Source organism: Mauremys reevesii, linkage group 4 (assembly GCF_016161935.1).
Source record: "Mauremys reevesii isolate NIE-2019 linkage group 4, ASM1616193v1, whole genome shotgun sequence".
Lineage (NCBI taxonomy): Eukaryota > Metazoa > Chordata > Testudines > Geoemydidae > Mauremys > Mauremys reevesii.
In genome coordinates, this window is record NC_052626.1 from 62,502,692 (window position 1) to 62,520,191 (window position 17,500).

General features: G+C 41.2%; 1 protein-coding gene across 4 annotated transcripts in view; it reads right to left on the minus strand.

Moving 5' to 3' along the window:
* Nucleotides 1–1,174: 1,174 nt before the first annotated feature.
* Nucleotides 1,175–17,500, minus strand: part of TMEM87A (transmembrane protein 87A) — a 32,932-nt gene continuing 16,606 nt past the window's right edge. The window contains exons 10-20 of one of the 4 annotated variants that reach the window (XM_039534684.1): nt 16,289–16,388; nt 14,728–14,821; nt 13,985–14,056; nt 11,778–11,886; nt 9,704–9,762; nt 9,281–9,384; nt 8,761–8,831; nt 7,173–7,234; nt 5,859–5,911; nt 4,166–4,196; nt 1,175–1,981 (exon numbers count right to left, since the gene is read on the minus strand). In XM_039534684.1, the coding sequence (XP_039390618.1) occupies nt 1,940–1,981; nt 4,166–4,196; nt 5,859–5,911; nt 7,173–7,234; nt 8,761–8,831; nt 9,281–9,384; nt 9,704–9,762; nt 11,778–11,886; nt 13,985–14,056; nt 14,728–14,821; nt 16,289–16,388 (797 nt within the window). In that variant the 3' untranslated portion in view covers nt 1,175–1,939. Of the gene's footprint in view, nt 1,982–4,165; nt 4,197–5,858; nt 5,915–7,172; nt 7,235–8,760; nt 8,832–9,280; nt 9,385–9,703; nt 9,763–11,777; nt 11,887–13,282; nt 13,352–13,984; nt 14,057–14,727; nt 14,822–16,288; nt 16,389–17,500 lie in introns of all 4 variants that reach the window. The other 3 variants (XM_039534682.1, XM_039534683.1, XM_039534686.1) reach the window with 3 other exon arrangements.

Genomic DNA, 17,500 nt, shown 5'->3' on the forward strand with positions numbered 1-17,500 from the left:
ACTGCCAACAATGGCATGTGGCCCATCTGCGACTACTACTAGCAAATATCCAGGGATGGGAACACTAGATGGGGAGGGCTCTGAGTTACTACAGAGAATTCTTTCCCAGGTGTCTGGCAGGTGGATCTTGCTGACATGCTCAGTGTCCAACTGATTGCCGTATTTGGGGTCAGGAAGGAATTTTCCTCTTGTTCAGATTGGCAAAGACCCTGTAGGTTTTTTGCCTTCCTCTGCAGCATTAGACACGGTTTACTTGCTGATTTGAACTAGAGTAAATGGATGATGCCCTGTAACTTGAAGTCTTTAAATCATTATTTGAGGACTTCAGTAACTCAGACACAGGTTATGGTCTATTACAGGAGTGGATGGGTGAGATTCTGTGGCCTGCAACATGCAGGAGGTCAGACTAAGGCCAGAAGGGACCATTGTGCTCATCTAAAGTCTATGAGTTTGAGATTTTAGTGCAGTTCTCCTCCACAAAAGCAGCTCTCTCAAGGCCACTTTGAGCGTTACATATTATCTCATCAATTTCTGAATCAAATGTGCTCAATTTAAAAGTAAAAGGGATGTAAGTCAAGCTGTTGTTGCCTCCTGTCATTATCAGTAGTAAAGACTCTGCAGGCCAAGTATAGCCTCACTCACACTTGTGCAACTTACACGTGCAAACCCGTGGCCTACAATGGGCATGCACATGTAAATTATTGCCAAGTGAAACTTCCAGGCTAGAAAGTATGAAAGATGATTAAAAAAACCAAAAGCAAAGACTTTTTTTCCCCTCTTTTAAAAAGTGAGAACAACATTCTGTACAGAACAGAAATCTGCAACTCAGATATCAATCAAATGAACAAAGAGCACCTGTTGGCCACAGGAATGGACTGGATAGGAAAACCGATCACTAAACCACTTATGTTACAAGTGACTTTTTAAACTCCCCCAGCCCTCTCCCCTTAATAGACCCCAGGAGCGGAAATATCCTAGAACATATTAGCATCAAAACCAGCAAAGCTTTTGCCTGCAGGGGAAAGCAGAACTTGCTCCTTCTGGGAGATGGTGCCATCTTCTCATGGATCAGTATGGACCTCTTGGCAGACAGGTCACTTGCACAGAGTAGAGTTCTACTGAAATATCTAGTTAATATTTGCTTAACTTCATAGTCAGACAAACATTAGCAAAGTGTTGCAGGAAGTTTTTATTAGGCCACACAACACTTTGAAGGTATGGGTAGGTCATTTTTCAGGCATCCACCACATTGCCGGCAATGAGATGTGCCACAACAACTAATGCTGAAGTTATGCAACTGTTGCTCCTAGGTCAACGACATTTAAAATAGAAAATCTTTCCTACACAGTGTTAATAAAATTGCACTTGGTTTTGTTAAAAACATCAATATTGTAACTTTTTCAAATATTTCCTTTTTGGTATCTTAACTGATTTCCTGATTTCCTTCAATTACTGGGGCTTCTTACTCAAAAAATTCCTCTCCTTCTAAGCCAGCTGTGCAGTCTCCATCTATTAGCCATTATTTCCAATAAAATGGGAAGCTTGTTCTAAACTAACTCTTCACCAACTTCTACTACCCTCCACCAAAAACAGGTAGTTGACCTGTGGAAGTTAACTGTAACATTGAATTCATAGTCCCTCAGTCAGATGTTAGGACTTTTAGTTTGACAGATTAAATATTTGAAGAAAGTTACAGAAGGTGCTGGAACACACATTTAAATCACTTAAAAATCCAAACTTGCAGCAACACCGTAAATTCAAACATTTTCCAAAGGTTTATCAATGTCCTTGCGAAACTCTTCCACAGTGAACTGTGTAAGATGCCCTCACTCAAATACAGTGTCCAGTTCCAAAGGTGAAGATCAAGAGAGAGATCAGCAGGATGCACCTGATCCACTGGGCAGCCTACGGGAAACAGAACTTTCAATAAGCTGCTTCTTCACTCCATTTTGGATCTTTCAAAGTGTGTAATCATTCTTTCCTGAAAGATTCAAAAAAAGGTCATTGAAGTTTGTAATTTTTGTCTCTGTGTTTACATCACTCAGAACTAAGAGCCCACTCTACACATTTATAGATACATACATGCATTTCAGAACAGTGGTTATACGCGAAATAAGAGCTATATAAAGAGTGCTCAAATTTTGACAAGATATAAATTTGTTCAGTCAGAAATCTAACTGCACATACGGGGCAAAGTTACCTTTCTGATTATAACTACTACTCAATCTCTGTTTAGGTCAGATCATTACACCATTAACTCTGAATGTGTGAAGATACCTGTCATGTACACATAACAGAACTTCGTATGCTGGTTAGAGAGAAGCACCCTCAAATACCGACATAATGCGTTTTTCCTTAACTAGCAGGAGGTTTGTGTTTTGTCACTCCCAAATATGTGAAAAGGGCACTCTTAATCAAACCTTAAAGATTGGAACTCATCTAATACTACAAAAAGCAGAAAGAAAAAAGTGCGCTAAAGACAAGGAAAAAACTATTCGCCAAATAATTTGTGAAGTCCTATAGTAATCCATCATCTCTCTCATTAAGTCCTCTTCAGCAAGAACAATTTTTGCCTAGTGGTTCCAGATATAGTAGAGAGCACACATTTGTCAAGAATGTAATCAACTCATTAACATTCATAGCATTATTGAGGTGACTGATTTTATTTTAATTCAACACGAGGCATAGATTTCACATATTAACCCTTTATTTACCCAAAAGCAACATGCAAATGAAGGTATTAACCAAACTCAACTTCTAGAACAGTGGTGCACAAACTTTTCCAGATTGCCTACCCCCGCCCCCTTACCATTAATGCAGGGGTTCCCAAACTTGGTTTGCGGCTTGTTCAGGGTAAGCCCCTGGCAGGCCGCAACGCCATGTTTGCTGAGCATCCGCAGGTACGGCCGCTTGCAGCTCCCAGCAGCCACAGTTTGCTGTTCCCAGCCAATGGGAGCTGCGGGAAACGGCGGCCCTGGCCGCGGTTCGCCGTTCCCAGCCAATGGGAGCTGTGGGAAACGGCGCGGGCCAGGCCACCACTTTCCGCAGGTATGGCCGCTTGCAGCTCCCAGTGGCCGTGGTTCACCATTCCCGGCCAATGGGAGCTGCGGAAAGCAGTGGCCTGGCCCGCACTACTTCCCACAGCTCCCATTGGCTGGGAACGGTGAACCACGGCCAGGGGCGCCGTTTCCCGCAGCTCCCATTGGCTGGGAACAGCAAACTGCGGCCACTGGGAGCTGCAAGCAGCCGTACCTGCGGACACTCAGGTAAACAAAGTGTCTCACGGCCCACCAGGGGCTTACCCTGAACAAGCCGCGAATCAAGTTTGGGAACCCCTGCATTAATGGAATCTGTCTATGCCTGCCCTCCATTACAGCACCGCCAAGGGTTCCACAGCACCGGAGCTTGGGCTGAAGGCAGAGCTGGAGGTGGAACTGTGGATGGGGGAGGAGCTGGGGCTAGAGGCAGAGCTTGGCTGGGGGCAAAGAGGGAATCTCAGCAGAGTGGAGCTGGAAGCCTGGCACTCCCCCCCTACCCCTCCATGGGGGCTGGCCCAGGCCTGGAGGCAGACTAGGACTGAGGCTGAATGAGTCTGGGAGAGAAGTGAAGCTGGAGGTGGAGTGGGGCTGGAAGCATGGTGCTCCCTCCCCACCGGGCTGGCCGAGGTCCCACCGCCCCTCAATTTGAGGATCACTGTTCTAGAAACAGCTGCTAATTTATGTAATGGCATCTGCAGAGCCAGAAACTGAGCTGTTTTGCTACAACACATTACTGGAATTCACACACAAACGTGGAAGGAGACGAGGAAATGCAGCTTTACTTTGAGTAAACATGCATGGCACTACTGCATGAAGGGAGTGCCTAGTATTTTAAATCATTTGCATTTAAAACAATTGTTTCATGATAAATTGCAATCTGCTGCACAGGTTCTACCATTCTTGGAAGTCTATTGGCTGAACACTAGTTTATACTGTTCATATTTAGGGCAAATTATTGTATTTCATTCAATTATAACATCAGTACTTCTCCTCTCCCCTTTCCTGCTGCATTTATAGAAACATAGAGCTCAGTTCTAACAGGCCAAGTCAACCTCTTTAATGAAAGACTCATGACACCCCTGGCATGTCATAAGACTTCAATTTGTGCTGAAGGCTTATTTACTGACCTCATCTGAATCCAGAAGGGCTGGGAGAGCACTGCAGTAAAAAACAAACAAAGATTGTTACACAGACCCAGGGCACCAAACGACTGAAAATATCAATGTCAGTTTTAACATCTCCAGCTTTTTGAGCGGGAGTAGGTTATGATGGAGAAGAGGACCACCTTTCTGCTAAAATTAGAGAACCGGAGGAAGAGAGAGAAAGATATTAACAGAGTGAGATGGGGCCCAAGTAGTATCATCAAATACCAAAATCAGTTTCTAAGTTCTGCTTTCACTGTTCAGCTCTCCAATTCCCATTATCACTTGAAATCAGCCAGAAGATGTCAACTTTCAAAAACTCTCAAGTAAAATGCAAGTGTCTTTTATAGCCTCTTATTTACTTTATATGGTGGAGAGGAGTATCTTGCCTTTTACTAGCTTTCAGTACCCTCTGATTAGAGTGTTTTAAAAAAGAAAATCCTTACTCATTCTATAAAGACAAACCCGAGGCAAATTATGACAAATTTTCACAAGATACCTCTTTTCCTCAGTGTAGTATTCTGAAACTTAGTATCCTATCATGTATAAACTGAATTGTATTTTTGTAAACAGAGATGTGTATTTAAATCCAGGATCTGAGCCTTCTACTGGAATGCCAGTATCAGAATTGTAAGCTAATATCCATCATGGTTTACATATGATTTAACAAAGATAATTTTAGGCATAGAACACCAAAGTTTTTAAATGGTAAAAATCACTTTATTAAGGCAGAAGTGATACCAGTTGTGTACAGTGGGCTTCCATACTGCCAGTGTCAAGTGTCACTAAACAGAAGGCTCGGACATTGTCTTAATTACCAAACTTAATAAAAGTTATCCACAATTTATATTATATTAGGAAAAACACTCAAGTGTACATCCAGAACACACTACTGAGGGAAGCTAATCTGGTTTTAACTTCACAAAAAAAAAAAATCAAATAAGTCAGACATGGGATTCAAAACACAGGCAGCTAACACTGACTTCAGTTCATTATTCATAGTCATGAGGTCGTATACAGAAGCCAAAACAGGAACAAGTTTCTATCATGCAAGTATCGCTACTCGTCAGAATCACACTGATTTCTCCAACCAGAGAGCACAAGAATGTGTCAGCTCTGCCCTATATCTTTTAAATGTCTTAGTCCTTTAACTAGGATTTTACCTATGTGTGAGACCTCTAACGATAAAAAAAATGTTGAATGCTTAAAATCAAACCAAAATACTGAACCAGAGACTTACTTGTTCCATGTAACCTCACTTGTAGTACTGTTGATTTTCAACTTGAGGTCAAATCCTCATAAGGGACTGTTTGTACCTACCATTACCAACTACAGTGAACATTTTAAGAAGTTCCCAGTCTACATTTCAGCAGATGCATTACATTTAAGGATAATTTCACTACAGCAGCAAGAGAAGGACAAACACCAAGATTTAAAGGAGGTGCAGTTTTGGATTTAAAAAAAAAAATTATAAACTCTATTAAGTAATTACACATGGCTAAAAATTTATGCTTAGTATGCTGCGCAGATGTACCCTTAAAGTCAGAGGCCAACTCCAGAAAGGGTTCAGCACTTGCCCAGACAGAGACAGCATCAGAACTGCCGACATTCTAACTATACTTCCAGTGCTTTTGACTCCAATGCAGCTACTACTGCTTGTCACAGTACAGATACTCACACATCAGTCACTGAAGAAGGAACATTCTCTTCTACCCACTTCAGATCATCTTCCTGCTAGAAGCACAGAAATAAACCAAAAATGACAAGATTCTTTGAAGGGATTTGCAAGTGAATACATTTCCTCTAGCCTACCTGAAAAGCTCAGCATTAACTACAGTGGTTGCTCACACAAGAAATGCAAACTGTTATTTTTGAATTAAGGAATCAAGTTCAGAGGATCAGGGAAGTTGCAATACATTTTTTAAACATATTTTTCAGCAATTTTAAGCAGTGCCTACTCAGCCAAGAATTAACTTAAAATGCTACAATAATTAATAAAACATTGTATTAAAAAACAAATATGATTCATAATGTTGGATTTAAAAGATTAAAGAGTATACCATATGTTAATGTAACCTTCCTAATTTTTGTTGAGACTATTAGCATTTTTATAGCACTAGTAGGATTGTTCATTTGTATGAACTGACATTTTGATCTGCGATATGTAATATTATTTAAGATGTTTGAGCACTGAATATATTTCTTCTTTGCTTTTTTGCTGAACAGAAAACAATGGGCAGTTTTATCTTTACATTAAGGATATCTGTGAATTATAAGTCATCTTTATTTGAATGTCCTTGCTGCTGATTCAAGAGTTTGAGGAACTCCTCATTATTGCCAGAGCAAAACAGAGATTTCAGGGGGCATCAGGGTTCTACAATTTATGCATGCTTTAGACAAAAAAAATGAGCTCCACTCTAAAGGCTTTTGAGAAACAACTTTGTAATGCATTTTCTGCCTCCTCATTGTGAAAATCCTCAGTTTTACAGGGTCACATGTGGAAAATGCAGATGTCTTAAAAGCACTCACAAAAGATATACACGCACCTCAGGTGGTCATGCATCTGACTGAAAAGCATACAGAATTTGGAGACATAGGGTAAGTAGTGTAAATTCCCTTTGAATCCAGTTCTGCTTCCATGTATTCTTCTGTTTTGAAGCAATCTCAGAACCTGAGAGACTCGCTACACAAAGGCTAAATTAGCCAGTTTCAGAGAACTTGGTGTAATATGAAACAGTTCTGTCTCTAATGCATTATGTGCAAGTTCTCAAAGCACATACTGAATTCTGATTTACCAGAAAGCCAAGACTCAAGATCTGTTCACAAGCACCACAATTACCATGTTTTCACCCACATCACTCACACTTCTTGGAAAGGACAAACACAGATACTTGGTCTGATCCTGTTACAGAGCTCCTATTTAAGTGGCAACTGAGTGATCTGTCATTACCTTTACCTAGTGATAGGGCCAGTGTGGGAAGAGCATACTCACAGCTTTGTTTGCTTTCATATTTCCATTTGGTTCTTGTTTTGTACTTCTCATTTTCATTCCCTCTGCAAAGGGGAGACAAGATAGAAACGGGATGATTAAACTAGGTCAGTATGTAAACTGTAGATTGCATATCTATTAGGAATACTTCACTGACACCAAAGATCATTATTTAGAGGAAAGGGCATGCTACCTATTTAAAAGGAGAGTCCCCTTTCCAGGTACCAAAAGTAACTTCTCGGAAAAATTCATATATGTTTTTAACAAACAATACTAAGGATTGGTCTGCATGGTGTGACAATGCTCCCTAGGTGGGTGTGAAAACAGCACTATGTTAAAGCGCTCCAGGGAACTTTAGTGCACACCGCATTCACACACTTTAGAAATCACTCCCCTTACTGTGCATTGCCGCACTGTCAAGGCAAGCTCAAAGTGAAGCTCAGTGAACACCTATGATAAAAGGATCCTTCTTCAGTCTACTTTATGCATTATCCATTTCACTGTTCCTGTAGAACCAGCTCCCCCACCTTTTCTGTGGGCCTTTCTGAAATGCAAAATGATTAGGACTGGAAGGTTCAGGGCTTCAATCATCATTTCAAACCCATCTTAATTTGCTGTCCAGCAGTAGCATCTGGAAGTCCCCACCATCTGAAGGCTAGTTGCCTACATTAAATAAGTTGTTGATCTCAGTCCAGTTCCGAGTGGACAAGATTACACGAGTGCCCCTATAGGCAGTTTCATCTGAGAAGTCAAAGACTGAAGAGGCCATGTAGAGACTGAACATTTAGTGGGCGTGTTCCTCGAAGGCTAGGGTTAAAAGTCTAGTGGCAGCATGGAGAAGTTTATGCTGCTGGTGACAGTGCTGCTATATCTGTTCTTGATTAAGTCAGCACTAAGATTCTGTTCCTACCTTTAGGGATAGTTATGAAATTAAAAGAATTAAAAAGTTAGCTTAAGTTTGGTTAAGAAAATAATATATTTGCTTTCAGGTTTGTGGCCAGTAAGGAAGGGACTCTAATCAGCAAGTAAAAGGCAGCCATGAGAATAATACGTAGTATTATTTGTAGTGTGTGAAGGAAATATGGTTCAAAAACTAACTAATAAAATTAAGAGCTGCAGTAACAAGACAAAGAAAAAAAAATATCTTAAGAGAAACAAACAAACCTTCCCACTGTTCTGCTGGTGAGCAAGGATTGCGGGGAGGGGGAAGGAGATAAAGGAAGGCCTTGGAGGAAGGAAAGAAGCAAGGAGAAACTGCTTCAAACTGGACTTTTGCTAAAACTAGCAAATTAGCTGAAGAGTATAAAGAAAAGCTATTAATCTGAAGCTTCTTTGTCAGACCCCTACCTGATCATGCTGGAGCACACCAGGATAAGACAGTTTTCTCTAGGTCTGGCCTATTTGTAAGTATACTGATCACATGCTTATGAATACTTTGTTACCGTATTGGGTATAGTGACTGCTTACTTTTAGGCTGTTAGGTATGTTTAGAGCAATTGTATAAAACACCATTTGGCCTTTGGATTTAATAAAGGAATTTATGGTTAAATTAGTGTCTGGCGGTCTCCCATATTAATAATTCCAACATTACCAAAGCTTTCATTTAACATGGGCTCTTTCTGTTCATCATCATCTTCCTCAGACAACGGTGAGGAAGCAAACCTTTGGAGAAGAGGAAAAGAATGAAGGTACCATGAGACAGATGCACAAAGTCAAAATATCTTACATAAATGTTATTTTGAAGAGACTGATTATCTTGCCATTTTTAGCATTTGACTATTCTGGACAGCTCACTCTAATTGTAAGTTAGATTTCTGATCAACCACAAGCTGAGGTAATTTAAGTACTCATACCATTCTTCTTTTTTAAATAAATGTCACTAAGGAGATCCTATAAATCTACAAATGCTGCTTCCACTTTCTGAGGTCTGGAGAGAGACATGAACTATACTTCCTTCTCAATCCCTATATACACACACATGCGGCTCACAGAGCCTGCAGAAAAGTTTAGCAAGTCACCCTGTAGTACACCAGGACTGCTGGAAATGCTTTCTTTGGATAGAATTGACTAAGAATTCAAGATTACTTTAAGAAAGATAAAACGCATTAAACCTTTGGTTGTTGGCAGACGGCCTCCACAGAACCATGATGACAAAAAGGATCATTGAGAACAACAGTCGCCAGATGGCATCATCCACCCACAGCTCCTGCCAGTCCTGTCAAGAAAAGTAAAATATGCCAGGAACACAGAGAGAATCCATGCCCTGAGTCCCTTTTTTTTGTTTGTTTTTTTAACTGGTGAACTAGAAACACCTGTGACAAGGAGTAAAGTTGCGGTTCTGTACTAAATGGCTTCCCATAGGGTGCAAATTTCCATGTATTAAGACTTCACTGTATGCTACTCCGCATGAAGGGGACTCTACAGGAAGAGCATTAGCCAGCTTCTCCAACCTCACTTCCTCTACCTCCAAATCCAGATTTTAAGGAAGGAAGTAGTAATCATGGAAACCACTTAGGTATAGGATGCAAACTCACCAACTGACAATCCACCAGCCTGAACTTCATAGTGGTCCAGATGATAAATACAATAGATGCTGAAGGCAAAAAAAGAACACTTGGTAAAACCGGTAAGTCAGACGTGAATGCATGAAGCTTGTTACCTCTTAGTTTTTCTATCACTAGAGTATCTAAGAACTAAGTAATCACTCCCCTGGGACTTCAAAGGCAAAAGTCTTTTTAAACCATCAACAATTTACTGTAACTTTTCCTGTTACATCCTTTTCTTCCAATCACAAAGGGACAAAGATTCTCCGGAAGTCATCTCACATCAGTTAATTCAGCCACTGAAATTAAGAGCTGAATTCAGTGTTCTTGTTTTCCCCAAGGCATGCTTTCAACACCTTGTCCAAGACATGGCAAGGAATGATCCCCCACTACTTCCTTCTTCCCCATGGGACTATTTTTTGAAGAATTACATAACTTCCTTCTAGCAGCATTCTAGACAATGTAACAGTTTAACATTTATGAAATCTAAAGTTCTTTACAAGCTACATCCACAGCAATAGTGAATAGTCACCTCAAGTATCAGAGGGGTAGCTGTGTTAGTCTGGATCTGTAAAAGCAGCAAAGAGTCCTGTGGCACCTTATAGACTAACAGATGGATTGGAGCACGGGCTCCGACAAAATGGGTGAAGTCGGAGCTCATGCTCCAATACATCTGTTAATCTATAAGATGCCACAGGACTCTTTGCTGCTTTTAGTCACCTCAAGCAAGCATACTTGCAATCAATTAGAACACAATACATTGCATGACAGATCGGTGACTTACACAAAGAAAAACCCTCAATCTTATGAAAAAGGCCAAGGAATCGAATGATCATACAGTATCAGCAGAACCTTGTTTTTAAAAGGTTTCATTCCAAAGACCTTCAGAGTGAACTGCACGTAACTCAATTTATCAGCCTTTGGAAAAAATTAAAAGTTAGGTTAACCCACTCGGAAACTGACCTTATGACAAGTCAAGATTTCAGTTCAGAGGCTTCAAATACTATATGCTATCTCTTCAAGAATGAAAAAAATATACCTCACGTAAAAAAGTCTAAGCTAAACCTCAAATCTCCATTTCCATGTTACTTTCCTTCTTCTAGAGACACAGATTAGGATACTGACATTCAAAGACATCAGGTCTCTTTATGATCAATTACAAGTACAAAATATTTTAAAGTAACCAAGCCTCCCACCCACCATTCTTGGAATTTAGATCTTATTACCCTGGACCAAAAGCAAGTTTTAATGCAGAAGCTAAGCGTTCCCCATAGTGGGCTTTAAAGAATGGGTTGGGTTTTGGAGAGACTGGTCGTATTTTGGAGAGACTTAGTTTCAGATGCTGCCAAGAATGTCAGCCAAACCCATCTATTTAATGGTCACATTTTGTAAAACAGGTTTCAAACATCTCAGTCCCTTATGACAGTAGAGTTAAAAGCAATCTGCTGACTGCCTGAATAGGGTTTGTGGGTGGGTGAGAAAAACTGGGAGTCTGGTAGCATTATTAGGTATGTTCTTGATATTAGTTGGATTTTATTTGATGCAAATAGGTACAAACTTTAAATTGCAATTTCCCATCCCCTCTCCTTTCTAAAATGAGCAGACAACATTCTTTTTCACGAAACCACTCTGCTCAAATATTAAGCTGTCAGCATGGTGGAGCCATAACACATCTTAAAATCCTCTATTAACCAGTACAAAGTGGTACTGCAGTTTTGGAGGAAGCCACTACCCATCTCAGCAGCAGATTTCAGCATGGGATGCAGCTGCTATGAAGCATGAAGATGTCTGGGGAAAGAAGGTGGGAGAGGAAAGGGAACCATAATGAAAAACTCCAAAAAACTATTAAGCTTATTCAGAGAAATGCTAATTTGAAGCTACTGTTTATGGGTAGAGAGAAAAATTTGACAGAAGCCCACCACTATGCAAGGCTAAGTGTTCAAGAGTAAACACTGAAATGCCAAAGACCAATAAACAGATCCAAAGAAGAGCTTTAGTAAACTAAACCAGCCCTATAATACCTGGAAAGTGGACTATTTAGTGAGGAATGGAATCCACAGCTCACCTGCTACTGCCAAGATAAGAGTGTTGGTGAAGTGCCGGTAAAGAGAGAGTTTCACAATGTTCCTCCGAAGTTTTAGCAGCTTCATCGTTTGAGTCAGGCTGATGAATATGTATGGCAAGTCAAGGAAAGCAAGCTTAAGAATCAAGTTCTTGATAACAAGTAGGATACAGCTTTTATACACATCTCAAGCAACACTGTCATGCCATGCAGACATAGCGCCCCGGCAACCCTTTCTAACAGCACAACCACAGTGACCCAGCCCTCCCGCACAGCAGCAGTAGGTGGTCAACCAGAGGCAGCCAGGCCTAGTACTCTGATATCACCGCATCAGTAAGCTAGCCTGATGCAAAATTTCACAACTACACTCCAACTACACTACAGTAGCTCATACTTGCGGGAAAACTTTACATGCATTTTGAGAAGAGAAAAATAGGTAAGATAAGGTAAGAATTGGAGATATACGAATCTCCTAGAACTGGAAGGGACCTTGAAAGGTCATCTAGTCCAGCCCCCTGCCTTCACTAGCAGGACCAATTTTTGCCCCAGATCCCTAAGTGGTCTCCTCAAGGATTGAACTCACAACCCTAGGTTTAGCAGGCCAATGCTCAAACCACTGAGCTATCCCTGCCCCCAAGTTTAAAACAAGGTTTAAAACCTGTTCATGAGATTAATATAAATGGACAGCACATCCATGTTTGTCTTTACCTACCTTGCCTGCAATCTTAATTGTACAATAACTGAACATGTGTTTAGACAAAAAACTGACAATTGTAAGAGGAACAAGGGGGTTGCCCTGGCCTGGAAAGAGAAAGGTGAACTTCGGCATATCCTAATTTTTCAGGTTTGGTAGTTTCGGGAGCTTATACTAAACCTAGCCAAGTCCTAAACTCAAAGGGGTCTCAGCACAGCAGAAGACAAACAGCAAACGTGGAAGAGGAGGCTGGGAAGAGGTTTAGAAAAATGATTCAGAAAACTGCTTAAAAAGTTAACTCAACTCTTTCTTGTCCCCAAACTACTGTACGAGACCTGCAAGTTCTGAGAAGAAATTTTAGCACTAGTGTTGTCAAAATAAAGGCGTTTTCTACCAGTTTAAAACAAAACTAAAAACCCAAAACCAAACCACCCCCAAAAAAAACAAAAAACACCTACATTGTAAGGTCAGGACAGACCATAGTCCAAAAACTGCTGTTCTGACTACTGCTTCAATACAACTTTAGAGTAAATTCACATCAATAATCAGAGAACACCATAACACAAAAACTACATGTTCACTATGGTAAGGGCTAGGAGGACCTGTTTCAAATCCAATTCACAAACCTCTGTTGGCAATTTAAATTTTGTTATACGAGTTATGGAAATAGAGCTTACCTGAACCTTCAGGCCACAGGGCCTATGGTAGCTGTTCAACAAAAAGGATGGCAAAAATGTTTGCTGCAGAAAGACTCCCTGAAGACCAAACTCCAAAGAAAAAACACTGCACCAAATTAAACAGTGAAGAAGGATATCCACCAGCAGAGGGCAGTATCTAGGAAAGCCAGGGGAATAAAAGCCAAGGAGGCAAGATCATTCTGTGCCTAGAGATAAAGAGAAAGACCCAGTGAGAACAAGATGATTGGAAAAGCAAAGCACACACCAAAATCATCAAGCATTCAGTGCCAGGTTATCATTTTACCATCAGAGAACAAATACAGAACTGGAAAGCTATGAAGCCCCTATATGCTTTGCTGTTGAAGAAGAGAGTTTGAATTAGTGTTCACCACAAGGGACAGAGTATTTTGTAGCAGAGTTAAAAGCAGACAACGCCACACACAGTTCTGATCCCCACAAGCGGCTGATATGGCAAGAAGTAAGTTTTTAGAGTCAGGTGAGTAACTTATTGAAAAGGCACCGCTAATGAGCAGACAGCCTTGATGGTGCTGCGCTGCAATAACAGTTCTTACAGAAAGTTTGTTATAGATCTTTGCAGGTACTGTGCTGGTGCCAAAGACTACATGTTCCACTGTTGAGCACTAAATTTAAACAAAAGGGCATAAGTTGATGGAACCCTAGGAGACAACATACAAGATGTGATCAACAATCCTCTCGCACATACACAAATTCATTCAGTATGTTATTTTGTTAAGAAATTCACTTGTACTGGTCTCTGCACCAGGCACTGAACATTTCCTAGAAAAATTAGTCATATTGGGCAACTTCTGAAAGGATATCCATAAAATAATACAGGCATCAATCACTGATAGACCCAAGTTAGCTATCAGAGCCATAGCGCCATAGAAAAGCTGAAAGGGTACCAAATGAGAGACAAAGTCAAAATAAGCTGTCTCAAGAATTCAATCACGTCAGGTGCAAAACCAAAGCCAGAGACTCTTCTGATAGGCAAGTTTTAGATTGTTAAAAGCAGCAGTGCCACTGCAGGACTGATATTGTCCTTCTGAAGCCGAACTCCATCGACCTCAAAAATGACTACGTACAATAAAATCTTTAAGAATTAAAATAGTCTTCATCGGGCTATTAAAATATGCACCTTGAAAAATCTGCAAGGAGCACCCATTTCTATTTGCCAGCGTGGTTTTTTTCCCTGCACAAGGCCCAGTGAAACCTCCCTTGACTACTAGGCACAAATTCAAAACTTTGTCAATTCTGGACCCAAAAAAACCCACTTATCTTCAAGTATTCCTATTTCAAAGCACCAAAATTATTTTCCATCGCAGAGAATTAAATTTTGGGGAGTAGACATGGCAAGAAAATAGCTGGAAAAATAAAGCCTTCTCAACAACATTCCACAACTGTCCTCTCTCCCCCCTAAGGCGCTGGGAATTTCATTCTCCAAATTTCCCTATTATAGCACAGCCGAAGGATCCTTCACTACATTACAGTATATGTAATCACACAAGACCAACAATTGCTACATCTATGGCACATATGAAAACACAGGTAAAAGTCTACTGACCCCTGTGACTCTAAGGACACCTTCCATGCCAGAAAATAATAAATAGAGCACTCCAGCCGTAACTACTTTGTGAAGAGTGACTCCAAGACGAGGCCTGCAGGGAAATATAAAAAAAGTGAAAAAAGATAAAAACACACACCTGGGCAAAAAAGGCACACGATTCAAGATTTCTCATCACAAGTTATAGATCTAGGAAGTTATTTTGTCACGGTGCTCTAAGTTCATGGCTTTGTCTAGGCTTGAATTTAAAGGTGTGATTTTAAGAGTACAGTACAATGAAAGTTTCACATACTATGTGTAAGGTAAAAACCACTTCAAGACAGACTTAATTTCAGACAGAAAAAGTTTGTCTCACACTTCATGAGAATTTATAATATACATACACAAGTGGTCTTCTCTAATCGCTTTTTGAACATTCAAAAGAGTTTTAGACTCTTTCATTGTGAGAGATAATGGATTAATTTTAGTCTAGTCTAAGAACCATAACATCCCCAAAATCTAGCTTAACGTTTTCCTTTCTTGGCTTTCTTTAATCCTGGTTCTACCATCTTCTGAAATTCTATACATTAATAAAATTGTTATTCTGATCTTTATGCCAAGCTTTGTCTCCCATATTCTCTCCCCTCTAGACTACACTCATTTTAGCAGGGCTTTGGAGCAGAGCCTAGAGCTGGAGCAGCTCTAGAGCAGTGGAGCTGCAGGTTTTTGCCCAGAGCTGGAGCAGAGCTGCAGCACAGCTCCAAAGCCCTGCATTTTAGTGCCTTTCATCCTTCATCATAGGTCTTATTTAATCCTTTTGCATTTGTTGCATCCTTTCTAGTTTTTCCACATCTTTCTTAAAAAAAGATCAGAACCAGAATTGCATATTCCCCCAAGTGGATATCTAAAGTTGTCCCCACCCACTCATCTCCATACTTCCTCCCATCTCAAGAAGATTCAGCAAATGCACTCAGAGTTATCTCCACCTGTTTTAGTCCCGCTACTATCCACCTTTAAAGCGTTTAAAGAAAAATATTTTGAATGATCACACTTCTACCATTCCCCACAACTCACCCACTTACCGATATTCTCCCTCTCCTGGACACTGAGCACTTGGTACTCAATTATATTCACTGCATACTAGTACCTGATCATGCATGCACACAGCCTTCGCACACACCTGACTACAGCATGGAGCGTAACAGTGTTAACAGAATCCGTTACTTAGTGCTGTCAGCAGCTACTTTTTTTTTTTTAAAACAGGGTTAATTTTTAACATTAATATTTAATTAAGCTCATATGCATTACAAAATGTCATTTTTCAGTAGACAGGTCAGCTTCCTCACTGAGGGAGTCTCTAATTTGCCTATTTTAAAGAGAGAAGAGTGTTGAACTACAGAAAGATTTTTGCCTTCTCTCTAAAATTCTCTTTCCATTCCAATAGCTTTTTTACTTAACATTTTACTTCATTTTGTCTCACTGCAGCATCCATTTTCAAAGTTTGCTAATAACATTCAAATGTCATTTAACCACTTTAAAGAAACATGTTCAGCCTGTAACATGAGATGAGGTTGTTACTCACTTAACTATCCCGTATCCCAGGCTGACGATGATGACCAGAGTTCGAGCCAGTGAACGTTTCACTGCAGAAAGCAGCTCTGCAAGTATCAGTGCACCTTGGACTACCAACCACAAGAAACTTGGTTACTAAACATATAATTCGGGTTCTGAATAAGTGCTGCAGGTAAGAGCAACAATACAATGGTCAAGACTATTCCTAGAAACGCAGGCAAATTAAAATGCATCAGTGTTCTTAATCTTTTTGTTATCTACTGTTGGAGTAAGCTTCCAGGAAGAGCTGAATACTTCATTCAGCACCAAAGGAGTTACTGAGAAACTTTTTTTCCCCTCAGAAAATGTTTGTATGTATATGGTCTACATAAGATAGATAAGACAGAACCTACTTTAAGTATTTTCTAGCAGAGAGATGAACTGAAGAATGTTATTTCAGTCCCATACCTCACCCGAGGGTATACACAAGTCATTAAATCAGACTGAATACCTAACGATCTTAATTCATGCAGAAACCCTGAATATGGTAATGCCCTTTCCCATTCCTTCTTGCAAATACTTTGGATATAGCCCTTAAGTATCTCCTAGGCATTAATAGCATCCCAAGTAGCCAACCAACAAGATCCTCTACGTCAGGGGTCTCAAACACGCAGCCCGCGGGCCACATTTGGCCCGCAAGGTTATTTTCTGCAGCCTGTGAGGTCCTCGTGCCCCCCCCGCCAACATTTACCTAGAGCGGCTCTGGCCCAGAGCGCACCGGGGGGGGGGGGGGGGGCAGGGAAGGCTCCCGGCCCTGCCCCCTTGTCGCGCCGGGAAGCGGAAAGAACGTGGGGGGGGGGGAAAGAGGCGCGGAGGGGGTGTTGCTGTTGCCTCAGGCACCGCCCCCAGCAGCTCCCACTGGCCGCGGTCCCCATTCCCGGCCAATGGGAGCTGCTGGGGGCGGTGCCTGAAGCAACAGCAACACACACCTCTGTGCCCCTACTCCCCCACATTCCAGCCGTTTCCCCCTCCTGCAGTCGAACCCCCTGCCCTGAGCCCCTTGCCACACCCCAACCCCCGCCACACTCTTCCTGCACCCCAACCCACTGCCCTGAGCCCCCTGCTGCACCCCAACCCCGCCATACCCTGCACTCCTGCCCTGAGCCCCCTGCTGCACCCCAACCCCCTTCCCTGAGCAACCTGCTGCACACGACCCCCTACCCTGAACCCCCTGCTTCACCCC